The sequence below is a fragment of the Drosophila eugracilis genome, unplaced genomic scaffold, assembly GCF_018153835.1.
Source record: "Drosophila eugracilis isolate 14026-0451.02 unplaced genomic scaffold, ASM1815383v1 contig_2088, whole genome shotgun sequence".
Lineage (NCBI taxonomy): Eukaryota > Metazoa > Arthropoda > Insecta > Diptera > Drosophilidae > Drosophila > Drosophila eugracilis.
In genome coordinates this window covers 4,323,718-4,350,430 of record NW_024572964.1, presented here as the reverse complement: position 1 = coordinate 4,350,430, position 26,713 = coordinate 4,323,718, and the positions used below count along the sequence as shown (strand labels likewise).

The 26,713-nt window shown below is 44.6% G+C and overlaps 6 protein-coding genes across 9 annotated transcripts in view; 4 read left to right on the top strand and 2 right to left on the bottom strand.

The window, feature by feature from the left end:
* The window catches only part of LOC108107841 (neurobeachin-like protein 1), a 30,909-nt gene extending 9,894 nt beyond the window's left edge, over window positions 1-21,015 (bottom strand). Inside the window, exons 1-16 of one of the 2 annotated variants that reach the window (XM_017215594.2) lie at window positions 20,677-21,015; window positions 20,081-20,437; window positions 19,833-20,019; window positions 19,663-19,751; window positions 19,335-19,460; window positions 19,056-19,205; window positions 18,736-18,996; window positions 18,359-18,681; window positions 18,091-18,298; window positions 17,422-18,036; window positions 16,115-17,365; window positions 15,453-16,053; window positions 15,158-15,390; window positions 14,474-15,101; window positions 14,226-14,413; window positions 9,551-9,858 (exon numbers count right to left, since the gene is read on the bottom strand). In XM_017215594.2, coding sequence (XP_017071083.1) covers window positions 9,551-9,858; window positions 14,226-14,413; window positions 14,474-15,101; window positions 15,158-15,390; window positions 15,453-16,053; window positions 16,115-17,365; window positions 17,422-18,036; window positions 18,091-18,298; window positions 18,359-18,681; window positions 18,736-18,996; window positions 19,056-19,205; window positions 19,335-19,460; window positions 19,663-19,751; window positions 19,833-20,019; window positions 20,081-20,437; window positions 20,677-20,727 — 5,576 coding nt within the window. In that variant the 5' untranslated portion in view covers window positions 20,728-21,015. The remainder of the gene's footprint in view (window positions 1-9,550; window positions 9,859-14,225; window positions 14,414-14,473; window positions 15,102-15,157; window positions 15,391-15,452; window positions 16,054-16,114; window positions 17,366-17,421; window positions 18,037-18,090; window positions 18,299-18,358; window positions 18,682-18,735; window positions 18,997-19,055; window positions 19,206-19,334; window positions 19,461-19,662; window positions 19,752-19,832; window positions 20,020-20,080; window positions 20,438-20,676) is intronic. The other variant, XM_017215595.2, reaches the window with a different exon arrangement.
* LOC108107846 (larval cuticle protein A2B) lies at window positions 1,978-2,941 on the top strand. Its single transcript, XM_017215600.1, has 2 exons — window positions 1,978-2,099; window positions 2,162-2,941. Exons 1-2 carry the CDS (start codon window positions 2,088-2,090, stop codon window positions 2,753-2,755), a joined length of 606 nt encoding a protein of 201 aa, XP_017071089.1. The 5' UTR covers window positions 1,978-2,087; the 3' UTR covers window positions 2,756-2,941.
* LOC108107848 (cuticle protein 21) lies at window positions 3,557-4,175 on the top strand. Its single transcript, XM_017215602.2, has 2 exons — window positions 3,557-3,647; window positions 3,708-4,175. Exons 1-2 carry the CDS (start codon window positions 3,633-3,635, stop codon window positions 4,053-4,055), a joined length of 363 nt encoding a protein of 120 aa, XP_017071091.1. The 5' UTR covers window positions 3,557-3,632; the 3' UTR covers window positions 4,056-4,175.
* On the top strand, window positions 5,936-7,373 carry LOC108107847 (larval cuticle protein A2B). Its single transcript, XM_017215601.1, has 2 exons — window positions 5,936-6,188; window positions 6,535-7,373. Exons 1-2 carry the CDS (start codon window positions 5,988-5,990, stop codon window positions 6,919-6,921), a joined length of 588 nt encoding a protein of 195 aa, XP_017071090.1. The 5' UTR covers window positions 5,936-5,987; the 3' UTR covers window positions 6,922-7,373.
* Window positions 10,575-14,124, top strand: LOC108107842 (extensin). Its single transcript, XM_017215596.1, has 2 exons — window positions 10,575-10,874; window positions 11,796-14,124. Exons 1-2 carry the CDS (start codon window positions 10,842-10,844, stop codon window positions 14,028-14,030), a joined length of 2,268 nt encoding a protein of 755 aa, XP_017071085.1. The 5' UTR covers window positions 10,575-10,841; the 3' UTR covers window positions 14,031-14,124.
* A 292-nt stretch (window positions 21,016-21,307) lies between the features above and the next one.
* Window positions 21,308-26,531, bottom strand: LOC108107829 (protein tipE). Of its 3 annotated transcripts, none has more exons than XM_017215581.1 (3): window positions 26,176-26,531; window positions 23,231-25,383; window positions 21,308-22,889 (listed from the first exon to the last, which is right to left on the bottom strand). In XM_017215581.1, the coding sequence occupies exons 2-3, from the start codon at window positions 24,523-24,525 to the stop codon at window positions 22,826-22,828; spliced, it is 1,359 nt and encodes a 452-aa protein (XP_017071070.1). In that variant the 5' UTR covers window positions 24,526-25,383; window positions 26,176-26,531; the 3' UTR covers window positions 21,308-22,825. The 3 variants fall into 3 exon arrangements, with proteins under 3 accessions (XP_017071070.1, XP_017071068.1, XP_017071069.1); XM_017215579.1 differs by having other exon boundaries at window positions 26,283-26,531; XM_017215580.2 differs by having other exon boundaries at window positions 23,231-26,531.
* Window positions 26,532-26,713: the final 182 nt, after the last annotated feature.

The window sequence follows — 26,713 nt, the reverse complement described above, 5'->3', positions numbered from 1 at the left end:
TGACAAGGGGTAACATTTTGGGTTTTCAAATTATTAAAAGATCTTTCTTTAAGGGAAAACAGTCTTATGAGAACCCATTTATCCTGTCTGAAGAGGCTTGATTGGCCTTATTATAAATTGGAAAGTTTCTTACAGACTTTATTGGGTATCAATTACAAATGCTAATGAGTTACCACCTGTACATAATAAGGTTGTTTCCCCGAAGGGTTTGGTTTCACTTCACCAGGTGAAACTGGGTCAATGTGGCCAGGGAATATCGATTAGACGGTGAGCTACATGAAATCAATATACTGATAAGGTTTTTAAGGTTTTTGGTCTTTAAAGTCTTGAAATATTTCGTAAACTTAAAACTACAATACGCTCTTTAAAGTAATCAGAAAAATACGGATTTCATTTTGGTTTCTGAAGATTCTTATAGTTCCATAAGAAACGTAACATACTTTGTGTAAAAATTATTTAATTTATAGAGGAGAAAGGATTCTTTTCAAAAATACCATATTTTTTGTCAACAAAACAGTCAACAACATTTTCCAATCTCTGGTTTTCAGTTAACTTATTTGTTGATTAAAGATTCCGCATCGATTCCGTGCTGTAACTGGTGGCTGGTTTCGAGTTCGTGACTCTTTTCCAAAATGCAACCAACGACCTTGCGACTTGTTGGCTTCGGATTCACATCGGAGAGAGCCCCAGAGAGACCAGGAGAAACGAAGAGAGCTCAACTCTTGGCAGCAGATGGCGGTATTATTCATAGGCTTGATGGAGCTCACTAACGGTTATTGGCGTAGATCGTCGCGCCACCGGAAACCAGCATGGCTGCATAGTGCTCTGCTTTTGGCGTTAAAAGCTAATGGAATGCTCTACTGCCATTTAAGCAGTTCCTTGCCCAATCATTCGATTCTGCTCTGAGATGAGAATTAATTAAAAGTGGATGTAATACTGGCCACTGCCACTTAGCTGCCAATTGTGGGCAAGGTCACAGCGGTTAAAGCTTCCAAATGCCGGATAGTTGCCTTTTGGCCCGATCGAGGCAATTACGGTGGCTAAGTGACCGGCTCAGAAATGTGGGCGCTGGTTCAGCCTGCGTGGAAATAAAATCGGCGAGGGGTTAATGCGTGTGCGAGTGCGTAATTGCGCCTGCGCACCGCCCATTCCCTCCTCCTAAACCACCGAAACTTGCCATATTCGTTTTCTAATTAAACTAGTGGCAGCAAACGATTGATCTTGTCTTAATACTCTATCTATCAGTGGGTATATAATTTTAAGCATTTAAATTTCCTGGAAAAATTACACATACGCCATGGTAACCTAACAAAAGTTGCTTGCGTTTTGGCCACATGGCGTGTTGGTAATAAGCTGCATAACTAAATGGAAGGTATTCAAATTAGTTACCCAATTATTATGGCATTTTTGCAAAACTCTTTCATAAAATTTATGAAAGTTGCTTATTTCAATCGTAACTTTGACTTTGGGCTAAATGCAGTAAAATTAGATTATAGTGGAATGGGTTAAAGTATCGATCAGAATCGAAGTATTCCTGTAAGGGTAACCATAGCTACCCAAAACTAATCTCCCGTTCTTGTGGCAACTTTAACTGCCTCAACATGAGGCAGCTATTACATCAGACAAAGTTCGGCTAGAGAACCTGAGAATGTGCCGAAAAACAGCGAAAAAATGAAACCAGATTGGTCAGCGGAAAACGAGTCTAGTGTTGGTGGTATTGTGGTATGTTAGAGCAGCGCTCTTGAACGGACTGAAATGGTTTTCGGTGAGTGGTGTGCCACTGCAACAGCAGTTATTCCATTGAGAAAAGCCAGCACTCATGATGAAATCCGTACCAGAAACATGAAATCCGCGATCAGCGATGAGGTCTGGGGTGCAAGATCGAGATCGAGATCGGGCAGTCACCAAATGAGACGCAATTGTCACTCTGCCCATTAGATTGTCCAGTTTTTTTTAGTCGGTGGCTGCTGCCAGTTGGCGAATATAAAACTGAAGAGCTGGCGGAAAATGCATCTCACATTTGAGCTGAGTTCTCGTAGTGCAGACACCTCCAAAACAGAGCTCCCTCAGTCACATCCTACTTCGCCATGTTTGCCCAGGTGAGTTGGACAAAGGATTGGGTTCATTAGTTGGCTCTACTGATCAAGGAATTCCTTGCCAGACTCTTTTCGTTTTGGGACTGATCCTGTCCGCGGTGGTGGCCATTCCCATTGATCCATATGGTCTGTCTTCTCCTGGACTCTCCTATGCGGCTCCTAAATTGTTAGCTGCTCCTGCTATTTCTTATGCTGCTCCTAAGCTCCTGGCTGCTCCTGCCATCTCGTACGCTGCACCAAAACTCCTAGCTGCTCCGGCCATCTCTTATGCCGCTCCTGCCATCTCCTATGCTCCTAAGGTCCTGGCTGCCCCCGTTGCCGTGGCCAAAGTAGCTGTTGCCGAGCCCTACGATCCGAATCCGCAGTACAGCTTCTCGTACGGAGTAACCGATCAGCACACCGGAGACTCCAAGCAGCAGGAGGAGACCCTGGTAAACGGTGTTGTCCACGGCAGCTACTCCTTGGCCGAACCCGATGGCACCATTCGCAAGGTCACCTACACCGCCGATAAGGTCAATGGCTTCAATGCTGTGGTGGAGAAGAAGGGTGTGGCCGCTGTGGCGATTGCCAAGCCAGCTATTGCAGTTGCCGCGGTTCCTGCCATCACCAAGATTGGATACGCCTCGGCGCCTGGTCTGAGTCTGGGTGGATACCACTAAGAAGTGAACCACAGTGGACCGAGCGATGACAAACTCTTTGGCCTAGTTATAGGACCGTTGTTAAATAGTTCTAATGCATTATCACCACTATATCACCCGATTAACCCACTCTTTCTGTCAGTCAAAAACCCGAAACACAAGGACGTGCGTGCTGTTGCCCCCGCTGTTGACCCACATTCCCCATCTCCGATCGGAATGGATTGGACACTATGTATATCACCGCCACCACAGACTACGTTTAGGGATACCGTTCTGGGGATCTGGGGAACGGCTATCGGCCACTTAGTGAATTAGTATCTGCATTTACTGAATAAAAGTTTCGGTACAAAAAAAGGTTTTAATGTTTCTTTTACTTGGGGTTGAGAATATTTTCAGATCTAGTTTTTTAGTATTTAAAGAGTTAAGGGTTTTCTTACTCCTAAGAATAATCTGCATTTATGATTGTTTTGGATTGCTAAATAGGCTAAGCTAAAGAAATGCTCCATATACCACATGGTAAGTCTCAACCAACGTTGGGGTAGGTTCAGAGGCCCAGTGTAGAGCTCCAAATCTTAAATGCCAATCACGTAGTGTCAACTATATTTACGGTTATCACAATTCATATTGCAGGTGGTTTCGTGGAGGGGAGAATTGTGCAAGCTGGGGCGCTATTTGTTGGCACGTCCACTGGGGAAACCTTTTCCAGGGGACTAGACACCAAAATGGGCCATTACGTCAGAAAATGGAATCGTTTTTGGCACCAGTTGCCACATGGCGCATGTCTTTGCTGGAATCGGTAAGCCCTTTATAACCCCAATCCAATGGCAACCTAAGACAGTTCCGACAGCATTGTCAAGCAACCAGCACCACCAATTGTTATCCACCAGCAAATCTAGTCATGGCCCTGATCAAGGTGAGTTAAGGGATCCTTGACTTGACATGGATTTCCTTTAAAACGGATTCTACCTAACAGATCACCCTAATCTGCTGCGCTTTGATCGCTGCCATCGAGTGCGCCCTGCTGCCAGCTGCAGTTCCTGTGGGAGTTCCTCTGAACACCGAGGTGGATCCGCATCCTCAGTACGCTTTCGCCTACAACGTTCAGGATGCTCTCACTGGGGACAGCAAGAGCCAGCAGGAGGTTCGGGATGGAGACGTGGTTAAGGGATCTTACTCCGTGGTGGATGCCGATGGATCTCTGCGCACTGTTTTCTACACCGCTGATCCCATCAACGGATTCAATGCGGTGGTGCAAAGGGGACCAGTTCCGGTGGCTGCTCGTCCATTGGTGGCTCCAGTGGCTGCCCCACTTTTGGGTTAAAACCTCAATCTTATAGAGCTTAGAACACTGCTTGAAATCTAGCTTTTACATAACTTATTGTCTGCTCCTTAGTCCTTTGTAAAGTCATAAATCATTTAATAATAAAATCAGTAAGCCAAAGATATGTCGTTGAAAAGTCAAATGCAAGTACTTACTAACCATAATTTAGGAAAATCTATAAGTCTGCGTATCAAGTCGATCAATTACAAAATTCAAAAACGAGTTTACATCTACACCTATCCATTTTATTAATTAGTCAGAGCTGACAGGCAAGCTCAAGGCCTTAAATCTGTACTAGCTTAGTTAACTAGTTAATGATAATGAACCAAATTAAACACACACTTAAAGTAAAGCAAAATAGCCAGATATTAGTGAATATGTTTTCAAGATCAACATTTGCGTGTCAATAAGATGCAAAACGTGTAATTTTGAACTTGAAACTAGTTACTGTGATAACTTTTCAAATTTCATCATAACTCTGGGTGGCCGAAAATGCAAAATGAATGTACGAGTATCTGGTTAATGGAACTAATTACTTTGCAAACTTTTCCGTGACTCCACATCATTTAAAAATTGTTTTGTAATTTTAAAAATGTAACAAAAGCAGCAGGAAAAGAGACCAATACCCCAAAGAAAGCTGACCCATATCACAGGCCATTTTTCACTTACATAAGAAACCAATCTTAAATGGTAATCTCCCCCCCAGCTGTCCCACGCCCAAAGAACTCTTCCACTCCAAATAAATACATTCACTCGCTGGCCCAACACGCACTCAAATTATTCAATAGCTTAATTGAAAGTAAAAAATCGGCACGAGATGCAATTTTTGGATTACGCAAACCCCAACCCGAGCATGTCCATAGATGTTGCTGCCGGCGCTGACTCCAGCAGTAACTGCAACTGCAACTGCAGCAGCGACAGCAACGCCTAACAAGCGGCGGTACGCGTTGAAAATTAGTGATAATGGGCAAAATTGTCCCAATGGCAATAGACCAGAGTTACAGAACCAAATCTGTGCACTGTAGAAAAATGATTTAAAATAAAAACAAGAACGAATCTCTACAGAGATTCTTTCCAGTCGAAGGAACACCTTAACTTCTGTTTAATTTACTTTATAGAATGTTAGATTAATAGATTATAGTATCCACAAACCCTATTTGCTTTTTAAGTAACCCATAAAACGTAAGAACCCAGCAAAGAATTGTTCTTTTTTCTCCCAGTGCATTAAATGCGTCTGGCTGAGATTTTTGGGTGGGCGCGGTTTAGAGCGCTGCCAGCCAGTTTCGAAGGCTGTGCCCCAAACACACCTTTCAACAATCGACTGCTGGGTGCGTGTGCAGCTTCGCCCCAATCTAGTGGCCATAAAGCCAAGACATGGGACATGGGAGGTGCCTCATGCTGTACCGCCACACACCTGATCCGCCCGGCCACCCGGTCTAGGCCCAAAAAATTCGCTTTCGAATTGAACTTTTTTGTCACGACGACAACGACGACGGAGCCGGCGTGGGACCAGTTTACTTTGGTCCGGCACAGTCCTCCCAAACTCCCAGACATGCGTGAAGTGCAGCAGAGACCCTCCTCCTCGACCACCACCCGAGAGTAGCCCCTTCTGATTGCCATGGGCAGCGAAAAATGAATTATTTTATATTTGTCGCGATCGATGCAAGTATTTCGCATAGACACAGGCCGCCACAGACTCCACACGCATGCGCACTTTTTAGTTGTTTATTATTTTTGTGTCTTATTGCGCTTTTTGCATAAATATCTGGTGGCAGGCGGCGGCGGAGGCTGTTGCGGATTTTTGGGCTCGCGTCTATGGTAGGCCTATAAAAAGCAATTGTCGTGCGGCCACAGAACCACAGATCGAGTTCATTTGTCAGTCGAGCAGCAACCTCCAGTTCTCCATCTAAATCCAACAGCAAGTAATCCAGAATGGCACAGAAACTTATCCTCGTCCTGAGCGCTTTGGTGGCGGTGTCCTCCGCCGTGGTGGTTCCCGGTCCCGGACTGGCCCTGCCCGCCTATCCATCGTATCCGGCGCTGGCCAAGGTGGCTGCTCCTCTGGTGGCTAAGGTGGCTGGACCCGAGCCCTACGATCCCAATCCTCAATACACCTTCAGCTACGATGTTCATGTGAGTCAGCATCTTAAGAATTTACTTGAAAAGTTCTTGGCTAGTCACCTCATAAAAAGCAATGTCTATTCAAAAATCAGCATACAAAATCCATTTTGTGAGTAGCTGGTATGCAAATTTGGATTTTTGTTAGACATTTTTATGAAGTGTTTATGGGAGATTAGAACTATTAAACCAGAACGTATTTGTTAAACAAGATGGATATCAAAATGGCTAAAGAAGGACCCTAATCCTTTCTAGAAAACCTATAAAGGACATAGAACATTGATCATAATATACAAATTAATCTACATCCTTAAGAAATCATAAACCTCTTCTAATCAAAATGTGTATCCCCTTTCAACAGGATGGATCTACTGGTGATGTGAAGAGCCAGCAGGAGACCCGCAGCGGTGATGTGGTGCAGGGCGCCTATTCCCTCATCGAAGCCGATGGCACCCGCCGTATTGTGGAGTACACCGCCGATCCTGTGCACGGATTCAACGCAGTGGTCCGCCGTGAGGGTGCCGTGGTTAAGGCAGTGGCTCCAGTGGCCAAGGTTCTTGCTCCAGCTCCTCTGCTCCATGCCGCTCCTTTGGTTGCCAAGGTGCCCGCATATGCCCCAGCTCTGGCGCCTGCTTATCCGGCTCTGGCCCATGGATACGGTCCGGCTTTGGCCCCAGCCTACGGACCCGCTTTGCCCAAACTGGCACTGCCTGCTCTGCCCGCCCTCTCGCCCCTGGGCTACCACTAAGTCAGGGAATCGAACCCAACCGGATTGATATTTGCCGACCTCTTGCCGCACCCGAATAATGGACACATCGCGACCAACTTCTCCTGCCACGTGGCCTCCAGCTAACAGAAGGCCACGGGCCGATCGTAGTCGATAGTAGTTGTAGTATTAGTTGAAATGAAAGCGATTTATCGAAATATGTACATACGAATTCACGGACAGCGGGTTCTGATTTGATTATTATTTTTGGATCCGGATCCAATGTCCCCTCATCTACACTCACAACATTCTCGAGGCCTTTCATTTATGTTTCTTGTCTTTTTAATCTTAAGGCTGTTTGACCGCGATAAAAACTCTATAATCCCCAACTTACAATCCCCGTTTCAATTCTTATTTAATCCGAGCCTGTGCACTCGAGTAGAACTCGCAGAATGAGAAACGAGATTGCAATAAACGAACCGAAGCTATGCAAATGGAAAGTTAAAGGAGTTTTCTTATGGAAATGGGGGAAAACTTGGTGGGAGAAAAGGTAGTCAAAGAAATTTCACTTTTGTTTTACGATTTAAAAAGTAAATTTAGAAGAAAAAAGATCTATATTATAAAGAAATAATCCATGTAATGGAAAATTCTCGAGAAATTGCAAAAACTTATAAATTATTTCAACAAGCCTAAAAATGAATTCTCAAGAAACCTTAATAATACTTTTCATAGTCAATAAACACCTCACTGCAAAATACCTGCAATCGTGCTGAGTGTTGGCGGACCATTAAAATAAATATAAATATTTGTGTAGAATTTGAAAACATAATTGCAGCTATTAAATAAGCTTATAATTATCAAAATTACATTTAATTCTAAATCATTGAATGTTAAATGTCATTATTAGAACCAAAAAGCTAACAAGTCAGCTTGGCTTGGCTTTGTCAAAACATGAAGTCCATGTTAATTTTGGGCCAGATGTTGGCTTTTTGCTGTTCTTTTTTTTACACCGTGAGCTGATCGACCTTAGAACAGAACAAGCCCCACCTGAACAGGTCACCGCTACTGCTGCAACTTTGGCCGTCAACAGAGCGCAGGCTAATCGCTCAAGGCCCGGGCCACGCACCACAGAAAACTGCGTAATTCGAGCGTCAATGCAAAGTGGTCTAAATGAAATTTATGGGCTCAGTTAGAGAACACACCGCCGCTGCGATTGGCAATCGATCTGATCGAGTAATTGGCAACCGGCCACCAGCCACCGGGCACAATGGTTAAACTGGAAATTCGATTGCCATTCGCCGCGCCCCAATCAAATGCATTGGTTGGGGGGATAATTCGATCCGTCCGAGAACTGACCTCCATCAAAATGGACCAAACCCAGCACGGCTATGTCTGCACATCTGCATGGAGCGCCTTCAATTATGTGCATATTTGTTTATGTAAAAATTTATGGCTCGCATAATGAGTTTTCGTTACATTTACAATTGCATAATGCGACGGGTCTTTGTTGCATTCGACATTAAACGCTTTTGATGATTTAATAAAATTAAATTGAAATGTTAATCGCGACACGGCATGGGCGGGAAAGTGGAGGGGCCAGTCCAAAAGACATGGGCGAAAGCGTAAGACAATAGGCGAGCTGCACTGCCAAACAGCAGGTGTTACAATGGGACTAAAAAGCTCGAGGGGTAATCAAAACATGTCCAAAATGGAAGAAAGTAGTCATAAGTTATGAAAAAATTTTAAGGCTTACTATCTTAGTCAAGTTGTAGTTTTTACAAGTTAATAATTAAATTATTTATTTAAACAAACAATTCAAATAAAATGCTCATCAAAGCTAAGAGAGTTTTTAGATACGGCTATAAAAAACGAATAAATATTCGAATGTTAAGCCTCTTTGCAAAACTAAAAAAAACTAATATGATAATCTCCAAATCTCACCACTAATCTCATCAAAATGAATACATTTAAACAAGATTTGCAGTTAAAAGTCGGCTTATAAATGTCCATCAGATTATCACCAATTTGTGGTATTGTTTTGACGGATTTCACCCATTGTGGCAGTGGAACCCGGGCAACAACAACCTACTAAACGTATTGTGGTTACCACCAGCCGAGAGTGTTGATGAACATGATGACTCTAGTGGGTCTGGTGGGCCTGATGGTCTGCCCCTGTTGGCGTTGGTGCAGACTTTAATGATTAAGAGGGATTTGTTTGCATTTGGAAGTGAAATTAACACAAAGCGCAGCGGCTTCTGGCAATATATTTGTGTCTTCGAGTGGTTTAGCGGTGTTTGAGACCACGAGTGTGTGCCTCCAGGTGATTAAGTGATCACGCACACATGTAATATGAGTATAACCGCTGCACGCTGGCACGCTCGATTACAATTGTCGCCTCAAATGCGAGGCGGGCAATTAAAATGCTGAATTTCGCGTCATTTCATAATGGAATCGGTGACTTTTACAGAGAGAGAAAGATATTATATTCAGTTTTATTCCAAAAACTGTACTTGCATACAAAAAAAATGTATCTTAACTATGAAGTTAGAAGATTCTCTATTAACATAATATCTACCCCTTACATAGTTCTTAAGCAGTAAAATACTTTAACTAAAATCTAAGAAAATGTTTTTCTTTTTTTGTAATTATAAGTAATGTACTTAGGACTCACCCAGTATACCAGGGTCCGCGGGGGCCGTACAAGAAACGCTTGGCGGTCTTCCACCGCTTCCGTATGTGACTGTCGACGGTCTTGTGGTGTAGTGCAGCCGCCTGCAATCGCTGCATCTCCTCCACCTGGCGCACCTTCCATGGCATGTAGATCTTTTGCTGGAATAGACGCCGGTTCTCGGTCTGGTTTGTAGCTCTCTGTTTGGAAGCTGCCTTGCAGGCTTCATAGCATTCCGCCCAGAATCGATTGATGGGTTCCCACAGATGCAGCTCAATGTCGCGCTGGTAGCGATCGTACAGCGGCTTCACCTGAAAGTGTGAGAAATTCGAGATCAGTACACAAAAAGAAACGATAGCATGGTAAAACCTTGGCAGTGATAAGAATTAAATTTTTAAATAAATAATAAACAATCTTGTTAGAACAAAAATCGTTTAGGATATAAGGATTTTTCTAATAAAAACATCAAGATTAAGTCTGATTTTTCTTTCAGTCTGCGAATTGTGATGGATATCGAGATTGACGATTATGGCAGCTTGAATTTGTTTTCGCTTTCATTTGATTCAGGGGCAGTCTTCGTGCGTGTTCGAGTTCCATCTGCTGGCGAGGCGATCTAGCGGAGATCACTCCACGTCCAAGTCACGTCCGGTCAGGTTCAAGTTCAATGTGCATACAGCCGCAGGCACAGGAAACACTCGATTGCAGTTGTGCAAACCAGTTAGATAGCTGTTTATTAGGGGTTTATTTAACGCCGATGCCGAAGCCGATCTCTTCCAGATATCTAGCGTATCCAGGAGGCATCCGCATTGCAGTAGTGAAGGCAACACGGCGGGAGGTTCTTTGCATAATCCACCACCTCCAGTGCCTCCGGCGATCGTTCCAAGGCACTGGGCACACACGAATTAAATAAAATAAAATGGAAAATAAAAGAGCAGAGCAAAATATTTCTGGTAAAATCTCCACCAGGTGGGTGCATCGGCAGCGACGCCGCTTTGTCATTCGACTGGTTCCAGCTGCGCCTCTTCGAGCCACAAAACCAGACCACTTTCTTGGCGCTCAGCTCAGTTGCCGAAAGAAAGTCCGACGAGTCGTGACCGACCGGGAGCCGCGTGGAAAATCTCAATCTTAATAAACTCCAGCACCAACTTGGATTTGGTTGGATTCGGAGTTGGAGTCGGAGTCGCTGTGCCGCCGCCAATGAAAGTTGTGTTGATGTTCGCGTCGATTTCGGAATTTGTTTTTCCAAACTCCACAGCTGCGTACAGTTTAGTTCGCGTTTTGTCTACCGCTCAAAATGTGCAATTTGTTTTGGCTTTCGGCCTGTTTTGTAAGCGATTAAATAATATGTGAATTAATTATGCTGCCATCTCTCGGGTGATGTCGTAGAGGCACTTATTAAAGAGAAACCATTAAACTATGAATTTTGAACAAGGATAGGCTGAAGTTATCTCGCCCCAATGGGATATATTATCCTTTGCTTATGGCCAATCAAATTTAAAACAGTTTCATATAGTTACAAAGGTGCACTCAGTTACTATTAATATTGCTTTTGAAATAGTGTATAGTTTTTCGATAAGAATGCTAAATTATCAGTAGTTTAGTAGAGCCGTTTACAGTTCTAGATTCCAAAAGGCATACTATTTCGAACAATACTTACATAGTACTTATTTCAAGTTTAGAAACCATTTCCCTTAAACCCTTAACTTTCCGCTTTATTGGCAATCTCGAAACATTGTTTACCCAAGCCTCAGCAAGTCATGGCCAAAAGCAAAAGCCAAAAAAAGCAGCTGCAAACGGATTCGCGCACATGAACCTGGCGATGATCAGGTTCAATGCTTGGCTCCTTCGGGTGCCCAGTTCCACCTTCTCCTCTCGCAAGCCCTCTACCTCCTCGAGGCTGGATTGCGTGAGACCAGCGAGCCGGCAAAGTCGCCTATCGATGCAACAATTACGAGGAGCCTGGCAAACAAGACTCGTGACTAGATTGCCACTGGTGGAGGTGATGGCAACTATGTTACGTGTAAAGAGCTAGGGTAGCTGGGAGCCAGAGAGGCACTGAGGCGGAAGCCATCGCCGAAAGCTAGTGGGTCTTAGTTGGAAAGTCAAAGGTTGGCCACATAAGACAAAACCACACAGAGATGACAGCATTTAAGTTTGGAAGGAGAAAGTTTATTTGTCTGATGACATTTTTTTGCGGAAGATTAACCCACTCACCCTTTACCTTTTCTTTCTTCCCTTCTCCCCGTAGTTGGCTGTCTGGCTGCCCTTCGCCCTGAGCGAATCCAATGCCACAAGTGTTGACAGGGAGCCCAAGACTGAGCCAAAATCAGAGCTAGTGCCTACGGCGGAGAAACTAATACGATACCGCCGTCAGCCACCCTACGCCGTGATCAAGCGCTCCAAGGTGCGCCGACGGACTAAAGGTTCACCTAAGATTAAATATGGACCACCACCACCCCACATTCGCTACTCAAAGCCCTCGTTTCCATCACATCTCGAGGAACCTAGTTTCTCGCTGGATGACTTTCAGCACCTAAAATTTGATGGTGCGGACTTTAAGATACCCACCTCGAGCTATGAAGCGCAGTCCATGGACTTGGATTTCTATAACCACGATTCGGAACCGGACCTTTATGGAGCACACAAGTTTCCCAGCCTGGACTTTGGCCTCGTCACAACCCATGAGCACGTCCCTCATCAAAAGTACGGATTGCCATCTCTTCAACAAGGTTTCCAGCCGGAACACTCGGTTGCTTCGCACTATGAGCCACCTCCTGCTCCGGCCCATCCGCCATCTACCCGTTATGGAGTACCCTCGGCCCCAGTACCAGTTCCCAACTATCCGCATCAGGATTTGCCAGCTCCGGATTCGTATTCCATTTATGAACAGAAGATCCCCAATGTAGGATATCATCAGAACTTCGCAGAGCCACCGAAGCAGCCGTCCAAACATGGTTCCGATCATAATCCTAACTTTGAGATTGCCTACTCTCCACCCGCTTTCGAGATCAGCACTTCCTATCAGTCAAATCACCAACAAAGCTATGTGCCACCCCATAAGTCAAATTCTCATGATGGATTCGCCGAGCCCCCGTCCAATAATTATGTAAAGCCTCCCCAGCATCCGCCATCGAATAGCTACGCTCCACCACAACATCCTTCCTCGAGTTATGACCATCCACCGCAGCATCCTCCTTCTACTTATAACCAGCCTCCGCAACATCCATCTTCTAGTTATGATCAGCCTCCTCAACATCATTCCCCTAGTTATGAACAACCTCCACAACACCCCTCCTCCAGTTATGACCAACCTCCTCAACATCCCTCCTCCAGCTATGATCAGTCTCCGCAACATCCCTCCTCCAGTTATGATCAGCCTCCGCAATATCCTTCCTCGAGTTATGATCAACCTGCGCAACATCCCTCCTCCAGTTATGACCAACCACCCCAGGAACATCCAAGTAACTACCAGCATCCTCCATCATCTACCTACGACCAACCACCTCAGCACCCTCCTACCAACTACGTATCCTCCGATTCACATTCCATCAATAGTTATCCGCAAGACGATTATGCACCACCTACGCAGGAATTGCCTTTGAATCCACACCATAAGTTCCCAAGCTTCGATTTTCCAAAGTCCAGCTACGAAGTTCCCATCTACGATCCCGTGCCATTCGAAGCCTCCAATCGTGATGAGCAGGAGTCCTATCCACCATTCCTGGCTCCCTCTCCCGATCAAAACGAAATAACTTCAGACGCCCATGCGGCTGGCAGTTCCAAGCGGAGGAAGAGGAAGCGAAAGCCCAGCTCTGGAATCGTGCCCGCAAAGCATACTTTGGATGTCCCTGAGCTCCAGCAGGCTTATGATGCGGATAGCCATTTAGGGGAGTCGAATGAAAATGCCGATACAGATACAAATAGCTCTCACTATGTGGAGAGGAAGCAGACATTCTTTAACTTTGTCACACCCACAACCACAAAGTCGACTACTCCGGCACCTTGGAGTCCAATGAGGGGAAGGGGTAGTACTACTCGCACAGCATTCATACCCACCATTGTTACAAGTACTACGGCAACTCCCACCACTGCCCGGACTAGAAATCGCGGCTCCTCCCGGTATCGCACAAACTCTCAAGCCCCCATGAATCCTAGTTCACCCGATCCCATCAGCACCAGTGTTAGAATCGATCAATCTCATTCTCAAAGCTATTACGATGGAACCATTGCACCACCCACTAGGCAACAGTTTATACCCACCACCGGAGGGCGATTCTCGCGTCCTACACGACCGGGTTACGTTAGAAACCACGGGCAGGTGTCACCGCTGGCATTGCAGCCAGCAGGTCCACCGACATCAAAGCGAACCACCAAGGGTGTCTTCGACACAACGCTGTTCAAGAGTCCCCTCAGCGACCGGGAAATGGAGCGAAATCTTCACGGGCTGCGTCAAAACTTGCCAAAAAATCACAAACTATTCTGAGTTCTCAATTGAATTTACAGGAGGTATATCTTAAAGACTTAGTTAAATAGTTTTTAAATAAGTTATTACGTTCTATCATAAGTTAAAAACGTTGTATAAACTTATATTAGTTATAAGCAATTTTAAAGAATCGAGTTCCAAATAAAACTGTTACTTCACTGATACCTTTTTGTTAATAATATTTTAATAACTTACCATGCGTTCAATGAAGTTTCTCCATTTTTTGCTGGTGCTATACATTTGGAAATCATTAAAGAAGACAGGACCAGACGAGGTTGAAGGCAGATCCGGAAGGGTTGAATCCAAATTGAAGGCGAAGCGACATTTCTCCAGCAATGCTTTCATCACAGGCATTAAGAAAGAATACTCTTCTGGATTGCCAACTGAAATGAAAAATCATTAAATACTTGCATAAATTAAGAAATATTTTCTAAGAAACTCACCTTCAATGGCATTATCCAGAGCCCTATTAATGCTGTACAGAAGATACGAGAGTTCTGCGGGATCCTCCGTAGAACGACTTTGAAGAATAGCATGCAGTTTGGCCGTCGCCATGGCCACAATTCCAGGGTTCGGATGATGCGAGCACTTGAGCAGGAGACCCAAGCACAATCGAATCATATCCGACCAATCATCTGAGGATCCCTGTTGGAAGATCATCAGGGCATCAAGCAAAGCTAGGACACCGTCCAAAAGTTTCGTAGAACACTTCTTTGACTCGTCTTCATTTGATCCAAGCACCACCAATTCATAAACCATGCGCAGAATGTGCGAAGCATTCTCCTGGTTGACTAGTGTCTGACTACCGTGTTCCGACAGATCGAAAAGTGAGGCTTGCACGGCCATTTCCAAAATCCGCAGACGTAGCGATAGATGAGAAGTTATTAGCTCGTTGTTAAGAGCCAGCAAATTGATGCAGCCCAGCACTTGGCCACGTTCTTGCCAGCACTGAGGGTGATCGTTAGGAATTCCGCGCCAGAAAATGTTGAATAGAGTATTTGAGACTAGATAAACCAACTGCTCCTCGGTGTCCACATCGCCATCGGCCACAAAGTCAAAGGCAGAGGTGCTCTAAATAGGAAATAATAAATAAGATGGAATATTGTTCATATAGAAAAGTTATTTACCTCCAAGGAATCACTTTTCTTTGGCGGACCATGCGGCGACTGCGTGGAGCTGTCGGAGCTTATGGATTCCTCACGCTGAATTGAAGGAGTCTGCGAGCCATCGGCCGTATCCGTCGAACTACCCAACGTCAAGGACTCGAATGTGTCCTGCAGATCATGGGTGGTCTGCCGAATGACTGAAAATAAGCTGCTGGCATTTTCAACCACTGCTCCAGATACAGATTCAGCCAATTCTGATATTTAAATAAGAATGATTAATATGAATTTCTGGGTAAAAAGTATAAAAGCGTCTTACCTTTAATTTCACTTTCAATGACGGTGGCTGCCTCAGAAACGCTGGCCTGGATTTCGTTAAGTATAAGACCACTGTCGCTCAGTTCCTCTTGCTGCTGCTGCTGTAATTGAGCCAACCCAATCTCCTGCTCCGAGAACGTGATGAGATCGGCCTGGGCCAAAAAGCTGGAGTTATCCTCCAAAAGCACATCCAAGTTGATACCAAAACTGCGCCGCTTCTCTTCGTCTGGCGGCGAACTGGTAAGGGGTTTGCGAATGAGCAGCCGAGCAATGGATTCCTGCCACCCCGTTTGCTTGGCCATTGCGACTGTGGAATGTTGCTTCACGAAGGTAGTTTGAAGCAGTCGTTTGGCGACCTCCAGTTTTACGGGAAGATCACAACTGCTCACATGATAAACCAGAAATATAAGACCTGCATAGTCTGGCTGAAGTCCAAGCATTTCATCGACCAAATGGAAGATAATCGTAGAGCTGAGTGATGACGGTGTGATGAAGGAGAAAAATCCAGGAAACATGCTCTGCTCGGTAGCTTGTTCGTACAATCGAAGCACTTGCTTATATTTCTGGTGCACCCGAGATGTGGCTAATAATCCACTTATAAACTAAATATAGAAAAGGAAAATTTTAGCCACTTTTCTTGATCAATAAAATATTTCAATTTACCCTTATAGCCGCCTCCTGAATCTCATTATTGTAGCTCTTGTCCACGAAGAAGTTATAGATAAGATTGGCAGATTGAGGCTCATGCAGGAGAAGAACCATCTGATCCTTGCAATTCTTGCCGCGCACATAAAAAGTCATCATTTCCAGGAACTCCACAAGTACCACATCCTGTCGCACCGAAGCCAGAAATGCTATCATTGAATTCACTTCTTTGATGTTCACTTCCTTTTGCAGATAGAACTTAATTATTCCGAATAGCGTAGCCCGAATTGTTTTGGCGTCTTCATCGCTGATGCTGTCTGGTGTGGAATAGTATTGTCGTACCACGTCCAGTACAAACTGGACACCATACCGCTTGCGGAAGAACTTTCTGTCATTCTTGATCATGGCACTCAGGTACTGAGCATGTCCCAAGGTGATTTGAAACTGCAGACGCGACCAGATAGCAAAGTCAAAGACAATGTGAGCGTACAATGCATCCAAAAGCTGTCCGCCTGCTTCGGCCTTGTGTCCTTGGAGCGATTCCATCAGCAGGTGGGTGGCCATTAAAGCATTAACATCAAAAAGAGTCGGCGGGCAGCGTTGAAGCATAGTGCCCACAATGGCCAGGCATTCGCTACTCAGCAATTGTTCTTGGTTAGTTTCGTGCTCATGAGTGAGGTATCGTAATAGACACAGGAAGCTAGCCAGCGGGTGTTGCAGCATTTTCCATTCGGTGTATGAGTTCGAGGAGAGCATCTCCCAATCGGTAAATTCTTCCGCCGATGGTGTCGGAGCGCAGGACAATGACTCCTCGCTCACACTTCCAATTGAAATATCTGCTGCTTGATCCGATGTGACCAGCCTATGCAGGATGGGTAATATTGCACTGACACCTCCGATACTGTTGATTGTCTCCTGGATCTTTACGATCTTGCAGTGCTGAGCATTTATCCTCCCAGGGTATTTCCCACCTGGTATAAGATCCTGGCAGATGCCATGCCACACTGCTCCCGGAGCATAGCAGAAAACGAAGCGCGAATTCAGTTCCAGGAGGTCATTGTCCTGGGAGAAGATTGAACTAAAATTTGAGCCGGCATCGAAAATTGTCTTTAGACTGGTGGTTGGATCGGCAAGCAGCACCCCACCAAGGTGTCCGTGAAGACAAGTTTGCTCCCCAAATACTGTATCCTGCATTCCGATGGGAAAGTTTTTTACATTAGGATCAAATGCGGTTTGGGTGCGCATGGGCAGGGTGAAGTAGTTTGATACCTAAAAGGATAAATTAAATAAGAAATAGAAAATTTATGCAATATTTAGATTCTTACATTTGCGGACAGGGTTCGTTCAAGTAGACTAGGAAGCATTCCCTTATAGCCACTGGATCCGCTTTCCTGGGAAGACGATCTGGGCATAACGCCAGACTTGGCAACTTCGCCCGGATGTGGTGGCGCCACCACTGCACCAATGGAGCAGACTGTGAAGGGCTCATTAACTGCTTGAACTTTCAGGGTGGCACTTAGCTTCTGTACAAAATCCACATAGATATTAATTTGACTATAGGAAAAGGGTCGCTTTGGAGGCGTTATAGCCACTGTTAAGTAATGCCACTGGCCATCCATTAGTGTCTTTGTGGCTGTGGCGGATGTTAGATATTCTCGCCTGGTCAAAGCAGCCACCACAACATTTCCATTTGGTTGGACAAAGACCTCAAATCCACTGCCACTGACTGTCTGCAGGGTGAGCAGCATTCGACGACCGCTCGTTTGATCCTTCAGCTGATTGAAGCGTACCAGGATATGGAAGATGAAGCCGTACGAACCGGAGATTGTCCAGTTCCGAATGTCTGGAACAAGAATTCCATCTGTGGGCTGCTCGATAGAGAAGTACTCGGCGCAGGAGTTACTACCTCTTAAACTTTGAAGAGCAATTACCACAAGAGTCTGAAAGAAAATTTAGTTTAAGTAAGTGGAGATATGTAAGTAATTTAGATTTACCTGTTGGAGCTGCTTGCTCTGTGGGAACTTCGTTCCCTGACGCAACAATGCAAATATGCACTTTAGCTCTGCAGGGACAATACTAAGCTTGCTTAACTCCTCTATCAATTTAATGAGATTTTGAACACAGTTTTCTGCCAGAGATTCCGCTGTCAGCAGGCAACCACATACAGCTTTGATGATATGACTGCCACAAGCCACAGATTTGCTGTAAAGACGAATTAACTCAATATTTATCATATTTTAAGGATATAACAAAATAACTTACGTTCCATAATTATCGGTGCAGCCCTTGAGCACAAGGTTGGTCACATGAAGCTGCTCCGGCTCTTGAAGCGTTGGTACCCAATTGAGCAATTGCAACATTACTTCCGGTAACAGCAACAAGTGTCCACTTTCATCGTACCCCAGCTTAAAGCAACTGTCCAGCAAACTCAGGGTTGGGTTGCCAAATTCCTGCAAACTGGCGAACAGTCTCTCGATTCGCTCACCCTGTCGCAATTGGGAAGAGGATTGCGAAGAGTGACGCGACAAAGTGGACAAAGCCTCCATTGTGCTGCACAGGGAATTCGAATGGGCGATGTGCCATGACTATAAAATAGTGAATCGATTAGGACAGAAATTATTATAGAGCAGAATCCTTACCCTTATGCGCTTTGGAAGACTGTTGAGCACTTCCAATAGATTGGAATCAGCAATTGCCTCACTAACACCGGCATCGCCAGTCACAAAGAATTTCACAGCCGCTACCGTGGAGGAGAGCGCTGCCATATCGATAGCCACATCCTGGTCAGCATCGCTAGCTATATCGAAAGTGGCATCGCCACTGTCAAAGTGCTTGGTGGCCAACAGCTCTTGGAGAGCATCACAATAAAGTTGAACTAACGTAACTAGGTCTATTTGGCGCTGTTTTAGAAAAATAATGAGATTACTTTAATATTAAGATGATATAGCAGAGAACTTACTTCTTCCGGACTAGATTTCTGCAGAACAATTACCATCAGAGCGTAGCATTGTAAAGCCACACGACGCAGATCGCTGGCACTCTCCCACTGCCGCAGGATACTCATGGTGATGGACACCGTGGCGGGGCAAATGGCTTTCATGCCATTGCGCTGATCAGACCAAAAACACCATTAAACGAATTGAACTCAATGAGGTCGTGGGACAGACAAGCAATGGCATGCATGGACAACGGTTAGGGGACAACAATGATCGGGACAACAGATGGTTCCACCACTCACCAAGTTATCACAGTCTAGCAGCCCATCACCCGAGCAGGGGGCAAGTGAAGAAGTGGTTAGAGCGTTAGTATTTCTATTTGACAGGGTCGAGGTCGAGTTTAGAGACTTCTGCACTTTCAGTTGCAGCTGGAGTCGATCCAGCCACATCAACGAAACACGAAATGATACGGAAACGTACATGAAAACAGAATGATAGAGCTCTAATGAACATTAATAGCGAAAGCAGTGAGCAGAAAGGAAAGCTGTCAGGAAGTGAGGTTAATTGTAAAACGGTTTCAAAATAGAAAGGACTACACAGGAGGGGACTGGAGACGATTTCTGGCGCTACCTGAGAGCCGCAAATCACAGCGCCAAGGATGTTTAACAGGCTTTCGCTTATGTCCGCATATCGGATGAGCTTTTCCTCCTGAAAGCAATCTGCAAGGCAAAGCAATATTGTTAGTAAGTAGAACATTTAAAGGGCAGTGATGGGAGGAAGCCATTTGCAAACTTTCTTACCATAAATAAAGGGAACGATTTCCACGTGAACCGAGTGGGGCTTGTAGGAAAGACGACTGTAGTCGGCCGAATGGCCTCGTACAAAGCTACGCCACGTCAGATACGGATCGTACATGACCTCCAGGAAAGCCGAGAAGCTGCTAAATAGATGACTTATAGCGGGTACGACCTGGGCCTGTTCCATTTGCTAAAATTCATAGGTGCTTTAATAAAAAAAAACTTACAATGTGACAAATAGATTCACTCACTTGTTTGAATACCCTGGAAAGTATGGCGATTAAATTGGGCTTGTACTCGTACTTAATGACAGCCAGAATGTTGTCGAAGTGCCGGCACACGATCACCAAACAGTCCACTAGAATTGCCACCTGTTGTATGGCCTCCTCTTCCAACTTGCCCTCCGTTTCACAAGCATCTCTGGCCACAATTATGAATTTCCCAATGGCAGGAAGTAGTTCATCCGGCAAGCGACCCAAATGCGGACCACTATCCGGCTGAACCTCGTGCCACAAGGGACAATTCTCCGCTTGGAAGTCCAATTGTAGTTGACTCCTCCAAATGGCGACAAAGCGGGCCACAAACTGACGGAAATGGGTTTCATCGTTCTGTAAGGGAGAGAGCGAGTGAGAGAGAAGGATTCAGTTTGAGCCTGTCTGGGATTATATAATCATTACACTGTTTACAGCAGGCACTTAAAAAACTGATAAACAATTGCTTCCCATTTTGCGGTGACTAATGCTTTAAACATTTTGCGACCGCCCCCGCAATCGGAGCACCTCCCCCACCACTCCTCCGCCCACATTTCCACTTCTTATCACTTTATTTACTTCCAATGGAACCTCACCTTTGTCGTGTACTGCACCCACAGATTGTATATATCCTTCTTATTGTCCATCGTCTTGTTGTCCCTGTAAATTGCTCAGCTGAACGGCATTTGTTAATTACTGACTGGGTCTTTCCCTCGGCAAATTATTTGTTTACAAAAAAATGTTGCCGACTATGTGGGTTGGTGTCCACCGCCCAGTTTTTACTCTATTTCAGCACTGTTTTCTGCACTTCCGTTAGGACTCTGGTGTCCGTCTTAATAAGTTTATAGCGTTAATAGAGTTAGACAGCCATGAATTAAGTTAAAGCACATTTCCAATAACTTTTTATCCGAATTTTCGCATTGCTATGCACAGGTGAAAACGGCAACAGCTGATTGCTTCTTCTAGATTGACATTCACCGCGGCTAGGCAGTGTTGCAAAATGCGCCGGAAAACTGAATAAGAGAGCGCCAAATTCAAACGAATTCTTATTGGAAGGGAAAATACTAGCACTGAAAAAGGAAAAACATCTCAAGTAATATAAAATAGACATTTTTCTTGACCTGAGTAATAACCACACATGTCAACTTTAAAAATGTCGAACTAAGACTTTCCACCGCTTAACCATAACACTTTTTATATTATCCAAAATAAAACTCATTGATAATGTAGGCTGCTAAATGCGTATTTATTTCGAGATTTTCATGTATTTGGTTTCAATTCTAGTAGCATTTTGTTATTTGTTTGTCTGTTTTACATGATATTAGCTAATAGTTGCGCTTCTGTTTTGCCATTGCTTGACTCTCATTAACAATCTCCAACTGTCGTTAAAAACAAACGATTTTCTGTGTAGTTCATTGCCGCTTATCATTGATACATTATGCGCAAAAGTGCAGTTTTTTGATGCGGATGCTGATGCTGATGCGGATGCTTCTATATGCCTAGGCAACGAATTTCGAGATTATTCGCCTTCGATTTTAGAAATGTTTTTATCGGTTTTGGTTTTGTTTGTAATATAAAAAGGAAACGTTATTTTATATTTAATTTCAGACCTAAATTATTAAGATTTAATGCAATATTTTACTTGTAAGTTTTAATTGAATAGCTTGAACCCTTTGTAGGACCTATAAATATTCATTATCCGTTAATAATCTTAATAAAATAAATATGTAGAAGAAAAATCTTATGCCTCCGTTTCAGTTAGTTAAAGCTGTGAGTTTTTATCCGCATTAATTTGAAGGATAACAATTGTTAGTTAATTTACGTTAATTAATTTAATGTTAATTTAATGTTAATTTACTTCAAATATAGGCATTCGACTTGCTTTCGTTTATCATTACGTTTTAAATTAAATACACGATGCGCTCTTTCGTTAAATTTAATTTCTGTTTTTGGTTTCGAGTGTTCCTCTCGTGTGTTTTACGGTTTGCAGCACTTGAATGGGCATTACAATATTTAAAAAACCTCAGCGCCTCGATTTATCGATTTGTAAATAAGTTGCGCGCTTTGTTCTATTTTACTTTTATTTGCTTTATTCAGTTTTTGTTTTTGTTATTGGGCAATGGGTAGTAGTGTGAATTTTCTGTGTTTTCTGCCTTGAGACGACGACGATTGTTGCGAATAGAAAAATAATTCAAGTAAATATTTGTATATGCGTGTATAAGTATTATAGTTTCCTCTAGGTATATGAATAGCACTCAATATGCTCGAGTTCTTGCGGTCTATGTTTATTGTATTTGTACCAATCGCCTAAGATGTGGCATTATCCGTTCATACTCCAGATATCAGATACTGTGCAGATACTAATGCCCGTGTGTTGCAATTTTGAGTGGGTGTGGCTGCCCGGAGTTACTCCGGACTTCTAGCGTGCTTTATGTGGGTGAGTGGGTGTCTGAGTATCTAATTCATAAGGTAAATATAATCTATCATAGTTCATTTAGGTGCCGCTAACAGCTCTGAAGGTATTCAGGTTCGGTCGCATTCGCTGCGTTGTTGTCGATTGTTTCGGGTAGAAATACTTGGGGTTATCGCTTCTCGGTTTCATTTTGTTTTTTCTTGGGTTGGGTCTCTGCTCCGATGATCTCCGCCTGCTCCGTGGTCCGTTGTCCGCTCGGCGGTCTACGAATCTAGCAGCGGTTCATTTTCCGAATCGGAATCTAACATTTTCCAGACCATGCGCCTGACGTTTCAGACTGCCGCCGTCGGCCCAGGAGGAGTTGAGATACTCGTCGTCATCGTCTTGCTCAAGTTTCTGAAAATAAAACGGTTGATTTTAAATAAATAATATGCCATAAATACATCTGGTAAATCAATTGGTAATGCCATAAAAGGTGGTTCAGTCATTTTTACCTTCATAGTTTTGCCCATAAAAGTATGCTATAATATTACAAAGTATAAATAACGTATACGTAATTTATGGAACTTAAATCCATTGTTAAACCTTGAAACTGTGTTATTTATATAAATAAATAAATATTGATTAAACCTACACTTCTGAAAAATCCTGTATTGTTAAATAAATATTACAAATTAAGATAGATTCATCAATCTCAATCCTTTCCCTTCAAATCAGTATCCTATATCCTATCTTACCCTTGCACTGAGTTGGACGTGGAGATAACTCCGTTTTCCAGAGAATCCCTGGACAGTTCGTCCGCCATTTGGACTTTCAGTTGATGGCCGAACGAGTTTATCTCCGAGTTGGGCGTCATCTGCGAGCCCGCCGGACTCTGCGCGATATACGGCCCCGGAGTGGTTACAGAACCGCCCTGCGATATGGAGGCGGTCATCCCTGGACCGCCATTGGGCAGAACACCCTCAAGACAACTGTCGTTGGTGGTGGAGTCCATATTGATGATTTGGCTGCCGGCTACATTGTCCGCTAGCACTGCACCATCACTGTCATCCACGGCATCGATGTCATCAATGTCCATGTCCTCGGCGTTCTTGTCCAGCGGCGCCGTTTCTTCGTCCTCATTGTAGATCTTGAAGTAGGCGTATGTTAGATAGATCACCGATATGATGAACGAGGGTATGGGTATGGCCATCGAGTACACCAAATTTAAGGTGTTCTGCCAGTAGTCCAGATCGCTAATGACTAAACTGGGGTCCACCTTGGAGTAGTAGCAGGGGAACTTCATGCCGATTTTCGTGTACCTCTTTAACCAGATGGTACAATTGAGCATGGGCGGGTAGCCACAACCCTTGACATTCGGAAAGAGCCTGGCCCCCACATAGTAATACATGGAACGATTGCCCATCAGACCCTCGTTTAGCTCGGAAATCTCATCGAAAGGCCTTCGCTCATCCGGAATGAGGGTTCCCGAGGCACTCAGTCCCCGCGTATCCTCTGAATCTTCTATGAGGTAGCCATTGGAGCCATCGGCATCCCCGAAATTCAGCTGCTCTAGCCGCCCGCCACCCAGGTCGATGTCCAATCCGGTGGCTCCTCCCAGATTATCATACTCGTAGTCACTCCTTAGAGCTCTTTCATAGCGATCAGTTCGCTTAACGGGCGGCAATATGCGCTCGGATTCCTTGAGATTAATATGGTACTCCGTGAAGTTAAACTCATCGGTGTAGTTGTAGAGATTGAGGCGATAGTTCACCCGAATTTGGGTGCACGTGTAGATATCCTTCGTGCATCCTTCGCGGCAGGACGACCACGAGCAATTCTTGGCCCCGTAATAGATCTCCGTATCGTACGTTTCGCAGAGCGCCGGAACCTCCTCGAACTGCATAAAGATCGTGGTGAAGGCGGGCTCTATGACGAAGGGCACCAGAAAAAGGAAGGCGAACAGGCTGAATGTTCCCAGCAGAATGAAGAAGGCGGTAGTGTAGAACAGCAGCTTCTCCTTGCCGGTACGCTTGTCCTGTTCGTCTCCCATATTTTAGCTCGATTTTGGTCGGGTTTAGTCTACTATATAATTATATATTTTGTATTTGTTTTTAGTTGTTAGGCGCAGGTCTGGCGGTGGCGGCGGCGGAGCAGAGCGGCGATAAGTGCTGTAACTTAGCTTACAATTGCGGCGATTATTAATCGATAACGATAACTAATAGCTAGATTACGATTACGGTGCAAGTTATATCACAGGGAGAGTTCGATTTCTCGTTTCGTTTGCCTTTGCTTTTGCTTTTGCTTCTTTTTCTTTGGTTGCCTGGCTGTCCGGTGTCCCGTTATCTCGCACATAGCTGACCTTTGCAGGGAGGGTCCTGCATTTTTGTGCTCGGCATCACTCGATTAGGCTAAATACTCCACGGAGTCCCACGCATCCTGCATCCCTTTCCTTCTCCAGCTTCCGGCTCTTCCTCTCCTCCTGGCAGTGAACCTTTGCTAATTGCTTTATTCGTCCCAATGGAGATGTTTCGTCAACATCAGCACGTTGCAGTCCTCTTGCTTTTGCCTGATTTAGCTGCTTCTTGATTATTTTATGACTGCGGCAAAGCAGGATATTCGTGCGTGTGCTGGTGTGAGTGTGTGCGTTTGTGTGGTATCGTGTCCTGTGTGTTTTTGTGTGTGTTTGGCCTACCAATGGCCAGTTTTGAGGTCTCTCTCTCTCTGCTTTTCTTTCTCCTCACTTTACATTTACATTCTTTAAATGTGTGTAGAAAAAAGAATGCTGGACGGACAGTTTTGTTTTTCTTGTTCACTTTTTTGCTTTGCTTGGCTATTTCTCGCGCTCCCTCTCTCTCTCGCTCGTTCTCTGGTTATCCTTGTTATCCTTGCCACGTGCAGTTCACAAAAGCTGTAAGAGAGTGTAAATGTGTGTGTGCTAGTGAGTTTTAAAATACCGTTAGGCCGCGCTTTGCAGTTTAATGCGTGTATATTTTTGAAGCCCAGAAAGGTGACGACGGTTATTTTTATGTAACCTCGAGTGTTACGAAACGGAAACACGCCGCACGGCACCAATGAGCTAGCTCAACTCGTCGTGTTTAAATAATAAAACTCCTTCGATGCAATTGTAGGGGGTGAGGGGAAGAGGGGGGAGACAGAGCGGAGCCACATGTAATTTTCAATTCATTTGGCACGCTTTCACTCACACACATACTAGCTCACAAGCTGGAAACAGGCCGTGCACATGCAAGGCTCCCCCCTGCACTCCGCCCTTCCGAGCCACACACATACGGGCTAGAAACTCACAAGTACACAGAGTCTTAGAGAAAGGGGGTGAGTAGGGAGTGAAAGAGAGGGGCTGAGAGCCAGCTCCAATCGAAATTATGCGGCAAAGAACCTCCCAAAGGAGTGAGCGAGTGGGATACAGTAGAGCCAACTTCTTGTGCCTAGCACGAAACGATTTTTTAGGTGGCTCTATATAAAGATTTGTAAGAACCCCTACCCTCAGTTCTTTTAAGATCAATTAAATGTAGTTGAACTACAATTTTCAGGTATTTTGGTTTGGGGACACTCTTCAGCACCCCTTCTTCCCTTGTCCACCTCCTTCAAACTCTTGTGACGTAGAGTTGCGTGCTCCCGTTTGTGTTTTTATATGTGAGAGTGTGTGTGTGTTAGTGTTCGACTTGCGCCTGTGTGTGTTTACTCAAGGTTCAGGTTACGCGGTGAACACGATGACAACGGAACGGGGATTACGCATTTTCAATCACAAATCACCAGCACATTTGCTGTATTTTGGCTACCACTGTTTACCATGGAACAATGGTGACCTGATTGCGCACGGGGTCAAAAGTTGCTAACGCTGAACAATCGTCACATTCACGCTCCACATTTTCTTTCGAGGCATTTTTGTTCTTGCGTTTCTTTGGTGGCAACAATAGAGATAGAGCGACAACGACAACTACGACAGCGATGGCGATGGCGACGGCAACGACGGCGACAACCAAAAACGGAGCAAGGCGACAACACGACGGCTGAACTCTTCAGCGAAAGGACTGCCTGCCACTGGCAACGCTGCAGCGGATTTAAGGGCCCAAGTCAAATTGGAGCTTCGGAGCGGAGCTTTCGCCTGCACCGCCAACAAGCTCAAGTCCAGAGTTCCGCATTTGGCCAATAACTTGCTAGACTTAGCTACTTTGGCAAGGAATGTTCTGCGTTTGGCTAATTCAGCACTTTTTTAGATT

Excerpts from the sequence above, each read along its gene's own strand:
- LOC108107842 (XM_017215596.1), top strand. The coding sequence starts at position 10,842 with ATGTGCAATTTGTTTTGGCTTTCGGCCTGTTTT. Across the intron at positions 10,875-11,795 it reads TTTGGCTTTCGGCCTGTTTT|TTGGCTGTCTGGCTGCCCTT; the intron begins GTAAGCGATTAA and ends TTCTCCCCGTAG.
- LOC108107829 (XM_017215580.2), bottom strand. The coding sequence starts at position 24,525 with ATGGGAGACGAACAGGACAAGCGTACCGGCAAGGAGAAGCTGCTGTTC. Across the intron at positions 22,890-23,230 it reads ACGTCCAACTCAGTGCAAGG|AAACTTGAGCAAGACGATGA; the intron begins GTAAGATAGGAT and ends TTTTATTTTCAG.
- LOC108107847 (XM_017215601.1), top strand. The coding sequence starts at position 5,988 with ATGGCACAGAAACTTATCCTCGTCCTGAGCGCTTTGGTGGCGGTGTCC. Across the intron at positions 6,189-6,534 it reads CCTTCAGCTACGATGTTCAT|GATGGATCTACTGGTGATGT; the intron begins GTGAGTCAGCAT and ends CCCTTTCAACAG.